The following is a 13,788-nucleotide window of genomic DNA, read 5'->3' on the forward strand; positions in this document are numbered from 1 at the left end:
ATGTGTACTGGAATTGCTGCAAAGATAAATAAGTAGGATGTCACCGTAACTATTACAGTAAAACGTACACATTGCACCATCATAATCTGGAGTTTGACCTCGACTTTCAAATCCAGCCATGTAAAGAAAGTGGACAAGAAACATTATAGTTTAAAAATACCATGAATGTTTATTGAAGGAATAAAAAAGTAATATACCTTGAAATTCATTTATTATTATTATCATTGTACCCCTGAGTGTTAGATGAAAACAATGGGCAGATTTAATAGGCAGATTTGCATAAATAAATTCACAATGATTAGAAGGCAGTAGTAGTAAACAAAATGCTAATTGTGATAATGCTGGTGAAAACTTTAGTAACTTATATTCCAGGAAAAATAAGATTCCTGACAGAAACAATCTAATGTCACTTCTTAGAACATCAAAGATGTCTGTGCTTCAAGATCTCCAGTCAAGACAACCATATTTTGCTGTAAGGCAGCTTGAATTGTGCAAATGCTTATAGTGGTTTATAAATGTATAAGACAGGAATGTGTGAAGAGTGCTGAAGGTAGCAATGTGTTACTAGCTAATCTGTGAAAGGTGCTCCAAGTCATCAACATTGCATTTACACAGGACACTTGTGTATCATCTGCTGTGTAATCGTGTTGAAAAGTGTACAAAGCATTCTGCAGATTTACTGTCTCTGTCAAAGGTTAGACGAAGGACTACCTTATATTAATGCCATGTTCATCAATTAGTTATACATTGTCAATGTGTAAGGCTCTTTAAAATGCATTGTAAAAAAACATGGAATACATGAAAAATGATGCAAAGAATCTAAACACTATTGAGATTATACACCATGCAGACTTGGTAAGTGCTGACCGTCTACCTCTCTCCTTAATCTTATGGCACATATGCAGTTTATAGAGACATTGAGAGAATTTGGCATAACTTGGTAATTACTAGATCATCAAATATGTAGATAGTAACATTGATTTACCCAAAAGTTCATTCCAAGGTAGTAAAATATCCTCACTTTTCCACCACACTGGTTATTTTTTTGTTTAGCTATAAAATGATTTTTTTAGTAGGCAAAATACAGTTTCAGTAAAAATAAACGACATACTTCTAAGGAACCGGCACGTCTACTACATAGACACTGGACAACACACAAGCTACATGTAAAGCTCCTAAATAATGACATAATAATCTCCTCTCGTAGTAGACATGGAAGCCATTTTAGTGGAACTAGAAAATTAATAATAGTCAAACATTGAGCACCTCTGATTCTACCAGCTTTGTCTATGCAAACTAATAAATGCTCTAATCTTGATCTGAAAGATTTTTAGTCACTTGGCTTAACAATGATTACAAGTACTAATTAAATCAAAAGTGCTATTTCTGTCTCTTTTGACCCTCAGTTGTTCCCAAAATTCCCCAAATGACTTTGCTTATGCAGAATCTGTCACTTCTCTATCACGATGCTGCTCATTTTTCAGCTTGTCATCCTAAATTAGTATGTTATCCCTCTCACAGGAGCCCTCCCTACTCTGCTCCCTCCAGTCTTTATTTCAGCAACAATCCAGTCGTCTCTTTATATCTGTCTCCATAACAACCACAAATGTTCTGACAGATTTGCTGGCACTGCAGTGAGAGGTGAAGCCTCATAGGGGGAGAGGGAGAGCGAGAATGAGAGAGAAGACAACCACCCACTGAAAAAAAAAAAATCCCAGGACCAATAACTGTACACTATGTTCCCAGATCATGTGATGTGCTCGATTTCTAATATAACCTCACAACTCCCTCCTGAGTCATACGTCCATTTTGTTTGCAGACGCCATCATGATCAAACTGGTCGGCACATACTCATATTCCATCTTTAAAAATCGACCTATCATCCTAACTGACTGAATTCTGACTAAAAAAAAAATAACAAGAACAACAATCATTACCTAATTAGTTGCGTTAACCTAATCTTTTTCCAGCTAGCGCTGTAACTGCATCAGTGCAGTGTTAAGGTGGGCTCTGACTACAGGAAGAATCAGCCTGTGCAGCAGCTCTACAGTGTTTATAGTGGTCTAGTCAGGGCTGAGCAGTGTTTATGTCCACAGCCCAACGGGGGCCATGCCTTCCTTGGTGTTCAGCGGAGGCAGCAAGTTCTCCTCACACAGGAACTTCAGGGGGAAGTGGACCAGCAGCCCTCGGACGGCCTTCAGCTCCTCTCTGGCCTGGTCAGGGTCTGTGTCACAGAGGCGCTCCTGGGCAGTGTACTCCTTCAACTCTCGCGTGTTGTGCACGGTGTCATGGGGCAGGCATTTGAATACCTGGTTGTGGGATATCACAGTGAATCTACAGGTCTACTTAAATAACATAAACCAGTACTTCAACAGTAATGATGTCACAAACAGCGCTTCTTTGCTCTGACTTCTACCTTGTCATAGATGGAGGCGTTCAAAATAGCACTTGCATTCCAGTTCACGAAAAAGAACTCATCGCTGATTGGATCATCGACACTGATACTTGGGTCTGACTTGGACCCAACAAGGACACTAAAAATGAAAATAGGTATCAGATCACATTAACTGATCACAAAATATCAGCGTTAGCTGAGATTGATTTTTTTGTGTGGTAAAAATGCATCACAATTCAAAAGCATAGCAGCAAATGTGTGTATGTTGCCTTGGATTATTTCCTGACCTGAAACACTCTTTGCGCAGAGCCAGTGTGAGGGGCCCTGCCTGGTACTCCTGCCCTCCCATGATGGATGGCACTCGCTCTTCATCTTCCACAAATACTGCCATCTCGCTGTCTCTGTTGCCCAGCATGCTGCGGTCATTGATGTTAGCTGAACCTGGAACACATATGGCAAACATCGACCATTTACAGGCATCCTTTGTCAAACTAAAATCCCCACATGAAGCACCTACTTGCATGTACGTTACTGTTATATACTGTTAATATTCCAGGCTGCAGATTAAAATAAGGATTAAAGAGGTAAAAGACGACTCAAGGTGACCCACCAATGATATAGCAACGGTCGTCAGCAATGAGGGTTTTGCTGTGTACATAGATGAGCTCTGTGACAAGAGACCCGGAGAGTTGCGCATGTGTTCTCAGGCCACACACTGTGATGTATTCTGTCCATTTGTCCTCAACTGGCAGGAGAAACATTGGTTCATAGACATAAAAAGACCAACGATTTTGAAAGGATGAATGACATATATCAACAGTGTCTTTAATTATAGAAAAACTATTGACTGATTATTAAAATGAATGCAGATGCAAGAAAATTACCTTCCCTCAGTCTTGAAAGGATGGAATGTTCTCCTCTGCACAAGGTTCTGGGATATCGAAAGCATCAAATGTGTCAACAAATTATATTGTAATACATCACAAAATGGTACAATAATAATGGTACAATATTCATGTTTAACAGTCTTCAGTGACGCCCACTTGTTGGACTATAACCTTAAAAATATTGATTTAACATACTAGTAGTAATGTGATAAAGAACAGTCAAAAATACTGTAGGTAAATTAGGACAGTGTTAATAAATGTAATGACAACCAACAGTGAAAATGTATGACAGAAATATCAAAGCATGGGAATTAATTGGTTTGAATGAATATGAATATGACAGAAGTTGCAAAAAATCGGCTACATTTTCATGATGAAAAAACCTGTTTGAACCGTAAAAAAGTGTTTTTAATTCTCTCAGTTGCTGTTTTTGAGCTGGTCCGTAAAGGGAAATGAGAATGGAAGCAAGTCCTTCACCTGTACGTGAAGTGCAGTATCGCTTTGATAGCGTTTCCACCCCCTTCACTGATGTCTCCCTCAAACCCAGGAAGCAGAGGAATCACCACAAACACTCGGTATTTCTTCTGCTCTCTGCAACAAGATACAATAAAAACAAGTATTGTCTATAAACGTGATCTACACACACATTTTTGCGACAGGAGTCAAAACTGTACAGGTAAAGGTATTAAATCTTTGCTGGTCGCAGACCTGTGTGCACGCAAGATTCGATTCACGATTGCATCACCAATTTCATTATATACGGTCTTCTCATCGGCACAGCTGATGAAGAACTGGTTCTGAGGGCAGAGGACAGAGCAGATGGTGGCTCAGCATGAGGTCCTAGCTGGGGGAAAAGGTGACAGGTGTCTGGCCAAGAAGGGCCTGAGCTCTGGCTGCATTCACTTTCATTCCTTTTTTGGTGTAAAAATATTTCAAGGTCACAGGGACTTTTTTGCCATGTTTTGTCCTGTAATTGTTTCATGACCACTTGAAAGCGTTACCTCTATGTAGATGAAGTGCTCACTGTTCTCGATGGTGTGGATATAAGCCTTGAGAATTGAGTTCTCACAGGTTCCAGTTGACCAATGATCAGCAGAGCGCAAAACCTGAAAATAATATAGTATTATTATTATGTCATATTTTAACATTATAATATTTGTTGCTGTCATTTATGTGATATTATTTTTTAAATCACAAGAAACTATGCTGCAATTTAACTTTTACATAGCTTTTAACTTATGTTTATGCAGTGATTCTCTGTAAAATTAAATTAAAAATACTGACAAAAAACTGAATTACATCTGTTGAACACCAAATATCCGGAAACATCATGAACCATTTTCAGAGAATATTGTCACAAAATTAAGAGCCCAGTTAAGCACATGAATTCAAGGGACTTTTAAGAGACTTAACTCTTTTAAATGCAGCTGTATTATGTACTTGATAACAAAAAAATATGAAATGGCAGCAGGGACACTCTGTAAACTTTGTAGCTCTGACAAAGAATCTGTAAAGGGAGGGCCTGAAACCTAAATAAGGGATTAAAGTCTAAGGAGCAAAGTTATAGCATAATAGAACACAAGGATATGGTTACAGGCCACCACCCAGTAAAAAATACGAGTTATGAACTGATATACATGTGAGAAGATCAAATGTATCACGACAACTCATGATTCCAATAATTCCCACAACTCTTACTTTGCAGTGAGGGGAACTACCTTTACCGCATAAGAGAACATTTAATCCACACTGGATCTTCTGAAAATAAGATAGAATGTGTCGTGGCAAAAACAAATGCAGCAACTTTAGGTATTTTGGAAGCTGCAGTCGTGATCAGGTAGAAAAGACAAACTATCACATGCAGCTGAGTGAAATTCAGGGCTTTAAAATCAGGCCAAAAAGCAATTCTGCACTGGATTGAAATATGTGAAATCCACTAGTCTCCTGGTGTTTAATGTCATCCTGAGACTGCTTTTAAACTAGAACACTCAGCCAAGCTCAGCAGAAATCTGCCAATAATCACACGGACAAGAAACCCCAGTGGGTGTAAAGACCACCGTGATATATACAACATGATATATTTAATATTTAGGCATGAGCGTACACGATCGTCTTTTATGTAAAAATGAGCATCGACCACATTTCAGATGCGTGTTGGAAGTAAAATACTTCCTCTTGTCTCTCTCTCTGTCTTTGGCAAAGCACTTGTTTTCTCAGCCTTTACTGAAGAGATTAAAACAGTTGGAAGTGAGTTATTCCTCTGTGGGCTCTACTCTTGTTGTGCCATCTGTTATACTACTAACACACAGGCTGCACTACACACGCCACAGCATTGTCTCTGCTGGACTAGGAACCCATCTGACTCAAGGAGATCTCACAAATTGAGCAGAGCCCGTTAGAGTAAAAGCAATTTTAGGATTTTGATCTTTGATGAAGGATATTAGTGGTTACATCAGTCTATATTACCAAAAGAAAATCTATAAACTAGGACATATTTAAATGGCAAACACACTCCTACTATTGCATATGCGGTATAGGATTTCTGGCCGTCTCTAGCAGGAAGACTCTGTTCTCTTCAGTATTTGTTGAGCCTGTTTTGCACCTGGCTGTTGTTCTTTTGCAAAACTACCACCCACAGAGTTTGGAGCCAAAGCCTGATTGATCTGAAACACTATTGTAACATCATGTGGGCACAGCCAGTATAAGAAGCTGTAGGTATGTGTGATATAAAGGTCCACATGTCACATTTGACAGCATTCAGGGTTTCATGGATAGCAAAATTGAAGCAGTGAAGGTAAGGTAGTGAGTTTCCATTTCCTGTTACATATATCCATCTGTTTTCCTGCTTAAAATGCAATTTCATTTTGACAAAATTATGACCTGGACTTTGCTGAATACATAATTACCTGCACTCTGGCCTTTTTGGACCCAGGTACAGTGAACGAGAGCAAGTCAGCTGTACACTGAGACTTGGGGAGAAGGTAAGGATAGAAATCATCCTTGTACTTAATTTTGAAGATCTAAAAAAGACAAAAAAGGGAAAAGGATGATGGGTGTGTCCTTCAGCAGAAATATTAGACTTGAAAAGCGTTTAAGAAACAAAGGCACTAAAAACGTATCTTCAAATCTCAAATGAGCAATGAAAAACATGCAATTTCGATTGTAAAGGTGATTCCAAAATACTGGACAGACTCTACACTGACATTCAAAATAAGAAACTATGAAAACAAATGCAGGAATATCTGTTTTTTAAATCTCCGCCTGACCTTGGTGAAGTTCCATCTCTGAATGAAGTGGCGGGCCACGTCTCTGGCAGCTTTGCCATGTACGGCAGCAGATAAATCACGCCACGGCATGCGAGGAACCTCAGCACGGTCAATGTTATCTTGTAAGGGGGAAAAAAAGAGAAAAGACTTTGACCCTGGTGTGCAGAGACTTTGAGAGCTACTGTTAGAGAACACAAGTGACAGGAGCAATAAATAGAGTATATAGTATACAGACAACAATGAAATATGTTCTTTAGTGTGGTTACTGAAAACTCACGAGACATAACAGTAAATAAACTGAATCTGTTTATTTGTATAAAAGTGTAGGTATGTGTAAGGCCATTGTAGCAGAGTGTGAAGGAATACTGGGCGGTGATACCTCAAACTAGCACTGAGCATTACAATGATGTTATTTTGTTTCAGGATAGATGATATACCTTCAAATGGTCTATCCAGTTGGACCCAGTCCTTCCTGATAAAGTTGCTGTAGTCTTTTCCAAGCCACAGTTTACTGTTACCTATCAGGTCAAGTGGATCCTCTTTGTCCTGGTTATTGGTTTCAGATGGTTCTGGATGAGCCGTTGCAGCAGTGTCCTGTTCAGGTAAAGGCTCAGTGTGACATATCACCCTTTCAATAAATACCCATGAACACAAACATGTTTTTTCAGTCTAAAGAGATGCAATTAAATATTCTTACTACTGTATCTCCTTCAGGCTCCTCTTTGGTCACCCCTTCCGGTGGCAAACCCAGGTCAGTTAATCTGTACTCGAAGTCATCCCACCTCCCGAATGCCAGGTCAATGCCCCCAACAAAGGCCACCGTTTGGTCAATGGCCACCATCTTTTCATGGTGAGCCCACAAGATCACCACAGAGGAAACATGATCTGGGTGTCGCATTACCTGAAGGACAGAAGAAATGAAAATGACGGGCTGTCTTCATTGTGCGGCTCCTTGCATATAATTGTCCACAGACCTTGATGTTGGGATGCATATTCATTAGTGTTCTCTTGCTGTGCTCGCTATTGATGCCGAGCGCCAGCTCCACCTCCTTGTAGAGCAGGATGCACACTTTGATTCCTTGTTCCTGTGCGAAACAGTTCAAAGCAAAACAACGACGTGTAACAACAATCAACAGGACAGATAGTAAAATGGAATTCAAGAAACATAAAAAGAAATTACAGCTTTGCGTTTGAGTATCGTATCTAAGCGCCAGTAGTTGTCAGTTGCCGGCCTCTTCAGGAACACTTCGGGGCTAAGCCTAAAGAAAAGACAGGTGAAATAAAACAGGTAGCATAGCATCATTAGCTGACAAATACTGTTTTTAAAAACAAGAAGTGCACAAGCGTGTAAAATGTAAAATTAACCAATTGCTAAAACTATGCTTCATTTAATATTCTGTTTCCAGCATCTAGAATCATTTTTTACACTATTTAAAATCAACATTCTGAATGGCAAGGTAATTAAAATTCCACGCACCACCAATCTGTGATGTAAATTTCCTCCTTAGCTTGATCAAGAGCATCAGCCAGGTCTGCAAAGTAGTCGCGCCCATTCACATACCTTCAGACAACAACCGCATGTTTAATGCATGAGAAAGGGCCCTGAAGACCCAAGAATGGTAATGTCAGGTAGATTCTGACCATTTAGTCAGCATATTCTCCCGTGGAGGAGCAAACCCATCAAAGCGATGTTCTTTGAGAAAGTCACAGGTTTCCGCCAGCTGATTGATTTCATGACTCCACCAATGAGCTTGTCTGTAGCTGCTGCATTTGATGACCAGACTCCTGGAAAGTAAAAGAACGATCCCAATCACAACGTTATCAGGAAATGTGAATCACGCTGGAGCTGCCGTGGTTGGAATCTGCTGAACTACCTAGTGAAGTTCTCAAAGCAGACTCCATATTTGGTGTCTGTGTAGGCACGGCCCACTTTCACTTTGAACTCCTTGTCAAAGAGCAGCACAAAGTTTATGCGTCCATAGTCTCTGTTCATATACATCAGGAAGGAGTCTTTCACCACCAGCCAGCGCCGTGACCAGCGGAAGCAGAACTGGTGGTGACCAAAGCAGTTTAAGCCCTGGATCCGGTGGCCCCCTGACCTCTTGAAAATGGGCCCCTCCCTGAAACACAAAGGTAGGAGAAATGTGCCACAGCCTGAACAATTGATGCTTAAAACATCAAAATGTTTTCCTACAAGCCTTTGGGTCCCAGGTCAGTGACAAAGGAGAGTGCACCAACAGAGAGGAACTCCAGCTGAAAGTAAAGAAGAAACATGTAATCACGGCGCGAACCGTCATTTGTAAGCTTGTCTTTTTTAACGATCTTACCATGCTGTGATCATTCCTGCAGAAGACGTTCTCCAGCAGACCATTCAGGTATTCCTCCAGGTATTTCTGTGGTTCCAAAGCAGAGGATAGCTTTGTTGTGGCTAAATACAACACTCTTGAGAGTATCAAACATCATATTAAATGTAGTCATGGGAACAAAATGTGTGCAGAGAACATGTGGCTGTTAAACACATGTGTCCAGACCAGGTGCCAAAGGACCCTTAGCTTTTTTATTTGTGTCCGCTACCATTTTACTGGAGGTTCTTCTGGTCCGTTCTGTGCCTTGTAGACTGGGCATCTCCTCTGACATGGCTCTCAGTTGTTGCCTGTCCTTAGTAAACCTTTGAAAGAAATGTAAATATTGAAAATGCTTAAGTCTGTCACTTAAAATGACTTAATGCTGCATTCCTCAGAATGACAGATGGACAGTATTCAAATACACAGATCAATATGCAAACCTTGACAGGGGCAGCAAATGAATCATCATCTTGTGCTTATAAAGGTCTCGATGCAGCTCTTGGAAGTGTTTGTATTTCCTCTTCACGGTCCAGTGGAATGGGCCATGCGTTAGCCGCACTGTGTAGAGTGTGCCTACATGGACCTGACGGGGCATGGTAGATCGGATTCACGTGGGTCAGGAATCAGAATCAAATGTCACAAATAGCTTCCTTGCACTTTTAACAGGGTTTCATCCAAATTTGAAATGCTCTTTTTTACATTTCTTCTTAGAGCAGCCAGTAAATGTTGAGAGTATTCTGTCAAACATATGCTCACAGATGAATGCAGACAGGCCATAAAGGGCCACTTAAACAACTTTTGGCACAATATTGCACATCTACATTTCCAAACAAATCTAACTATTACCTTAATAACAAGAAATAAGAGGCAGTTAAACCAAAATGAGTGAATCTCAGAGCTGATTAATTATTTTTTAAATGCACATATATGTATTGTGTACCTTTGATCGAGTAGTGTATTTCTCAGTGTTGTCCACTTTGCATGTAACAGGGACTCCGGGTATCAGGTAAGGTACTCCTTGCTCTTTTAATTCAGGAAGATGGTGTACCACAAGGAAAGGACGTCCATCTGTGTGTGAGAATAAATCACTTCAACAACACATCCAAGGCGACCTGTGTAAAGGTTTCAACAGCAGGTTTGATCTATTTAATGCAGAGATGATGCTGATTGTTCTTCTTACCGCTGCTGGACATGAGACTGTCTAGCTCATCGGGACTCAGATTGTGAAAGTCATGTAAAAAGCGTCTTTGTTTCAGGTTCTGGGCGGTCGAGCTTTGAACCATCGGCTCAATGACTTGTTCTGGATTTGCCATCGGGGTGCTGGTGCAAGTGCCAGTTGCCCTGGTGACTAAAAAAGCACATTAAAGTTTAGCAACTGAACTCACACCAGGCAGCTCAAGGCATGGCAAAACTTTGGATCAAACAACCCAAACACACCTCACATTCCAAAGTGCAAGAAAGTTTTCTAGTAAAAGAAATCAAATTCATAATGCTGCCACTAGTTTCAGTATGTGCACGTGTAAAAGTACACACAACGACCAAACTAGCTGGATTCATGCAAGAGTATTTGATTTGAATTAGAAGAGGCTGCAACACTAATAAACAGTAGTAGCTCTACAAGCAACAGCAGCTTAATTAACTACAAGGCCACTCATTTAATAAAACATCATTATGGTTGTGGAAGTGCATAAAATTAACAAAGTATTAAACAACACTCTTAAAGATAAATAAATAAAGAAACACAAGATATATACTAAATACCCTGATTAATGTTTTTTTAAAGAGCAGCTTGAAAAGTGTCCCAGCGACACACAGGCCAACAGTTGACTGATAAGAGATAAAATATTAAAAGCAGACATTTTGCAGTGGCTGTTACACCTGATCGCTGACATTGTGACAGGCGAGTACTTGGCCCCACCCGATGCAAATGGAGGGTGTGTGTGAAGCAGCAGGTGAAAAGGTGTACAGTTCCTGAGGAACAAGACTTTACGAGGGGGTGGGTGTGTGCGTGTGGAAAAAGACAATCAAATAAAGAAAAGAGATTCAAATGGAATAGATGGTAATACCTTGTAAACCTTCTTTATAGAGTGATGCATGTTGCTGTGGAGATTAGCTGTGTTCTCAGGAAAGAGAACTATTGTGCAGGATAAACTGGATAACACCTGCACTTCATTTGGAGTATTCCCAAATGACATGACTACATGCTTGGCTTCAGCCACAAGTACTGCATATGAACCATTGGGACTTACGCACTCTGGTTCTGTGTGTGTGTCTGTGTGTAAACATCTGTAAGAAATCATTCTGAAACTTAGAAATCTTTGCAATGTGCCTAAAAATGATCTTTCCTGGCTTTTCAATTGGTAATACATAAGGGTTTGTAGCAAAACATCGGGACTTTCCGGAGTCAGTAGCCAATGGGACACAGATAAGGTCAGATAATGGCCCAAAATTTAAACGGTGAAGATGACTCGTGAATATTGTAGAAATGCAAAATAAGGAAATGTGTGCCATTCAGATAAGAAAAAACATGAGGAAAGAAACATGGAGTCATGCCATATGTGGTTTTTAAAGTCAGTTGAGATCATAAAAAGGCCAAACATTTGCATGACACTGTGCTGGTTGTAATGAAAACTGAAAACAAGGATTTATTTTGATGGCCTGGTTTAATAAACACACACTTTTCATGTGCAGGATGTCAAAGTTAGTATAATTACATGGAAAGACTGCATACGGGCTTTAATGCTGAAACCTGACACAAGTTGAAACTCTGGTTTCCAGGCTGACCTTGAAGGGCTCACCTGCCTGCAAAGGCAACATGAACACCTCAAACAATAAAACAAGGCCGACCAGCTGTCCAGCCAACAATATTCTGCAAAGCGGATCTTCAGCTGTCAATCTAAATTCTAAATTTGCCTTCCATCTCTGCAGTTGTGTTATTGTAGCGACGCCAACCACATTCCAGTGTTACGTTAGTACACCCAGATAATCTTCTCTGTGATTGTTTCTTTGACAAACAATACACGCATGCACCCAAAGGCAGGAGCTCAGGGACTCTCGAATTCCTGCTTGGCTAAAACAACAGTGGGGAAACTTTAACGTGACATTATGTCCACGGGGTAAACCCGAAACTTTACATTGAAAGCGGGGAGAGCGTGTGTTCATCTCATCACAGCAAAGCCAAAGAAGTGTTTGCAATTTGTAGTTTGCAGGAGCCTTTCTGATTGGGTTCGGACAGCCTTGATTTTAGCGGACGGCAACGTGTTTTTGTGATTCTGCTTTGTTTTAAGCTTATGGAAGTTGGGAAAGGTCGCCTGAAGAGTGCGGATATCCAGAGCTGGAGAGCAGAACTGCTGGAGGAAATTTGGCCGTCTCCACCCATTTTACTCGCCGCGACACATTTTCCAAAGTGCACCTCTTTTTAAATCACACTAAAAGTGTCCCTGGTCGCAAGACGCGGCACATTTACCCGACGGTACCAGAATATTTGCGCCACATTGGGTCAAACCTGCAGCTGGATCAGCAGCGCTGCGACTGCGCACAGATAAAAAGAGAATTGTGCGTTAAATCCAACCACATTTGGCACCTACTGTGTTTAGAGGCCGCCGCTGCTCAGCATACACAGGTAATCCTAAAAAAAGACGACAAAATACCGCAAAACCATGATCAGGACGGCGTTGTTCGATCGTAACCCGGCAACTGCTTTTCACCGAAGAGAATTCATTTGTGAACCCAGTAGATGATGCGGTTTAGTCCCTCCCATTCGGTGTCCAACTGGACTTTAGTGGGGCAGAACTGGGGCCAAGGGGAAACATATACAGCGAGACACTTTTGTCAAAGCAGACAGATTATGTGTCTGGATTATTGTCTTCATGATATTTTTAAACTGATTTTTTTTTGTCCACATGACCGGTTTCTAAACCGACCAAAAAGACTTGAAACCTTCGTTTATTAATGTAAAGTTAAATCCACAAAGACATAAATGACAGACATGTCCCAACCAACACAGGAATGTCGATTAATCGGGAGTTTGGAGCATAAAATGCAATGCGGAAATGGGATCGTTTCCGGTCCTATTTTCCAAAATAAAGTTTTGTACTTGAGCGATTCCAACGCTTTGACAATAATCTAATAATAAAATTCAGGATCTGTGTTTAAAAAGAGGATTTGATTATTGGTAAATCGTCTGATTGACGTGACAGACAAACTTCTGACTCCAATTTGCTACGCAGGTTTGGCTTTGATAGCGATTTAAAAAATAAATTAAAAAAAGTCGGAAATAACACCCATAGTAACATCGCTTATTAACTATTCCTAAATTTTTACCGTGATTTGTTCTACCTTGGTTTCATAATTGGCATAGTGATGAAACACAATAGGCGATCAATTTGTGTAAATTACTAAACCACGTCCAAATAGCTAAAGTGTGTATGGCATGTATGACAAATCTCTCAAAAAATGTAATATTTATTGAAAGGTGATTTGCAGGTCGTTTGAGTAATGAATACATGCATCAGTTGTTGGAGCTCAAAGAATTTAGAGCTTTTATAGTCTCAACACGCTATGAAATACAAAAACACATTCAAGATAAGTCTGAGTATGATACAAGTGTTCCAAACAGCGTACAGAATTGGTAAACAAGGACATCCATTTACAGATATGCCAATTTGATGTGAGACTTAGCTGAATGTCAACACGGGTCGAGTTTAATTCATGTTTCGAACAAAATGTTGAATAAAGTCGCTGTGTCAGCGATATCCAACGCTGAGCCTGACACAATATTTTTTGACTTGATTGGGTTGGATGGGGTCACAGCAGGCGACAGAGAAACTGTTGCTGTGTCTTCATAAAAATGGCTTCGAAGACCACTTCTTGGATGAGTGAGTTGTGGCGTTTGT

At 40.3% G+C, this 13,788-nt stretch overlaps 1 protein-coding gene across 1 annotated transcript; it reads right to left on the reverse strand.

Moving 5' to 3' along the window:
* Positions 1-143: 143 nt before the first annotated feature.
* pld2 (phospholipase D2) lies at positions 144-12,851 on the reverse strand. The gene is made up of 24 exons (XM_057055006.1): positions 12,481-12,851; positions 10,074-10,241; positions 9,834-9,961; positions 9,334-9,476; positions 9,123-9,216; positions 8,876-8,941; positions 8,743-8,801; positions 8,423-8,668; positions 8,190-8,333; positions 8,026-8,109; positions 7,729-7,807; positions 7,523-7,633; positions 7,246-7,449; positions 6,986-7,142; positions 6,549-6,667; positions 6,189-6,302; positions 4,284-4,388; positions 3,991-4,079; positions 3,760-3,873; positions 3,280-3,326; positions 3,006-3,140; positions 2,683-2,836; positions 2,417-2,534; positions 144-2,309 (listed from the first exon to the last, which is right to left on the reverse strand). Exons 2-24 carry the CDS (start codon positions 10,204-10,206, stop codon positions 2,085-2,087), a joined length of 2,868 nt encoding a protein of 955 aa, XP_056910986.1. The 5' UTR covers positions 10,207-10,241; positions 12,481-12,851; the 3' UTR covers positions 144-2,084.
* Positions 12,852-13,788: the final 937 nt, after the last annotated feature.

This window comes from Takifugu flavidus, chromosome 14 (genome assembly GCF_003711565.1).
Source record: "Takifugu flavidus isolate HTHZ2018 chromosome 14, ASM371156v2, whole genome shotgun sequence".
Classification (NCBI taxonomy): domain Eukaryota; kingdom Metazoa; phylum Chordata; class Actinopteri; order Tetraodontiformes; family Tetraodontidae; genus Takifugu; species Takifugu flavidus.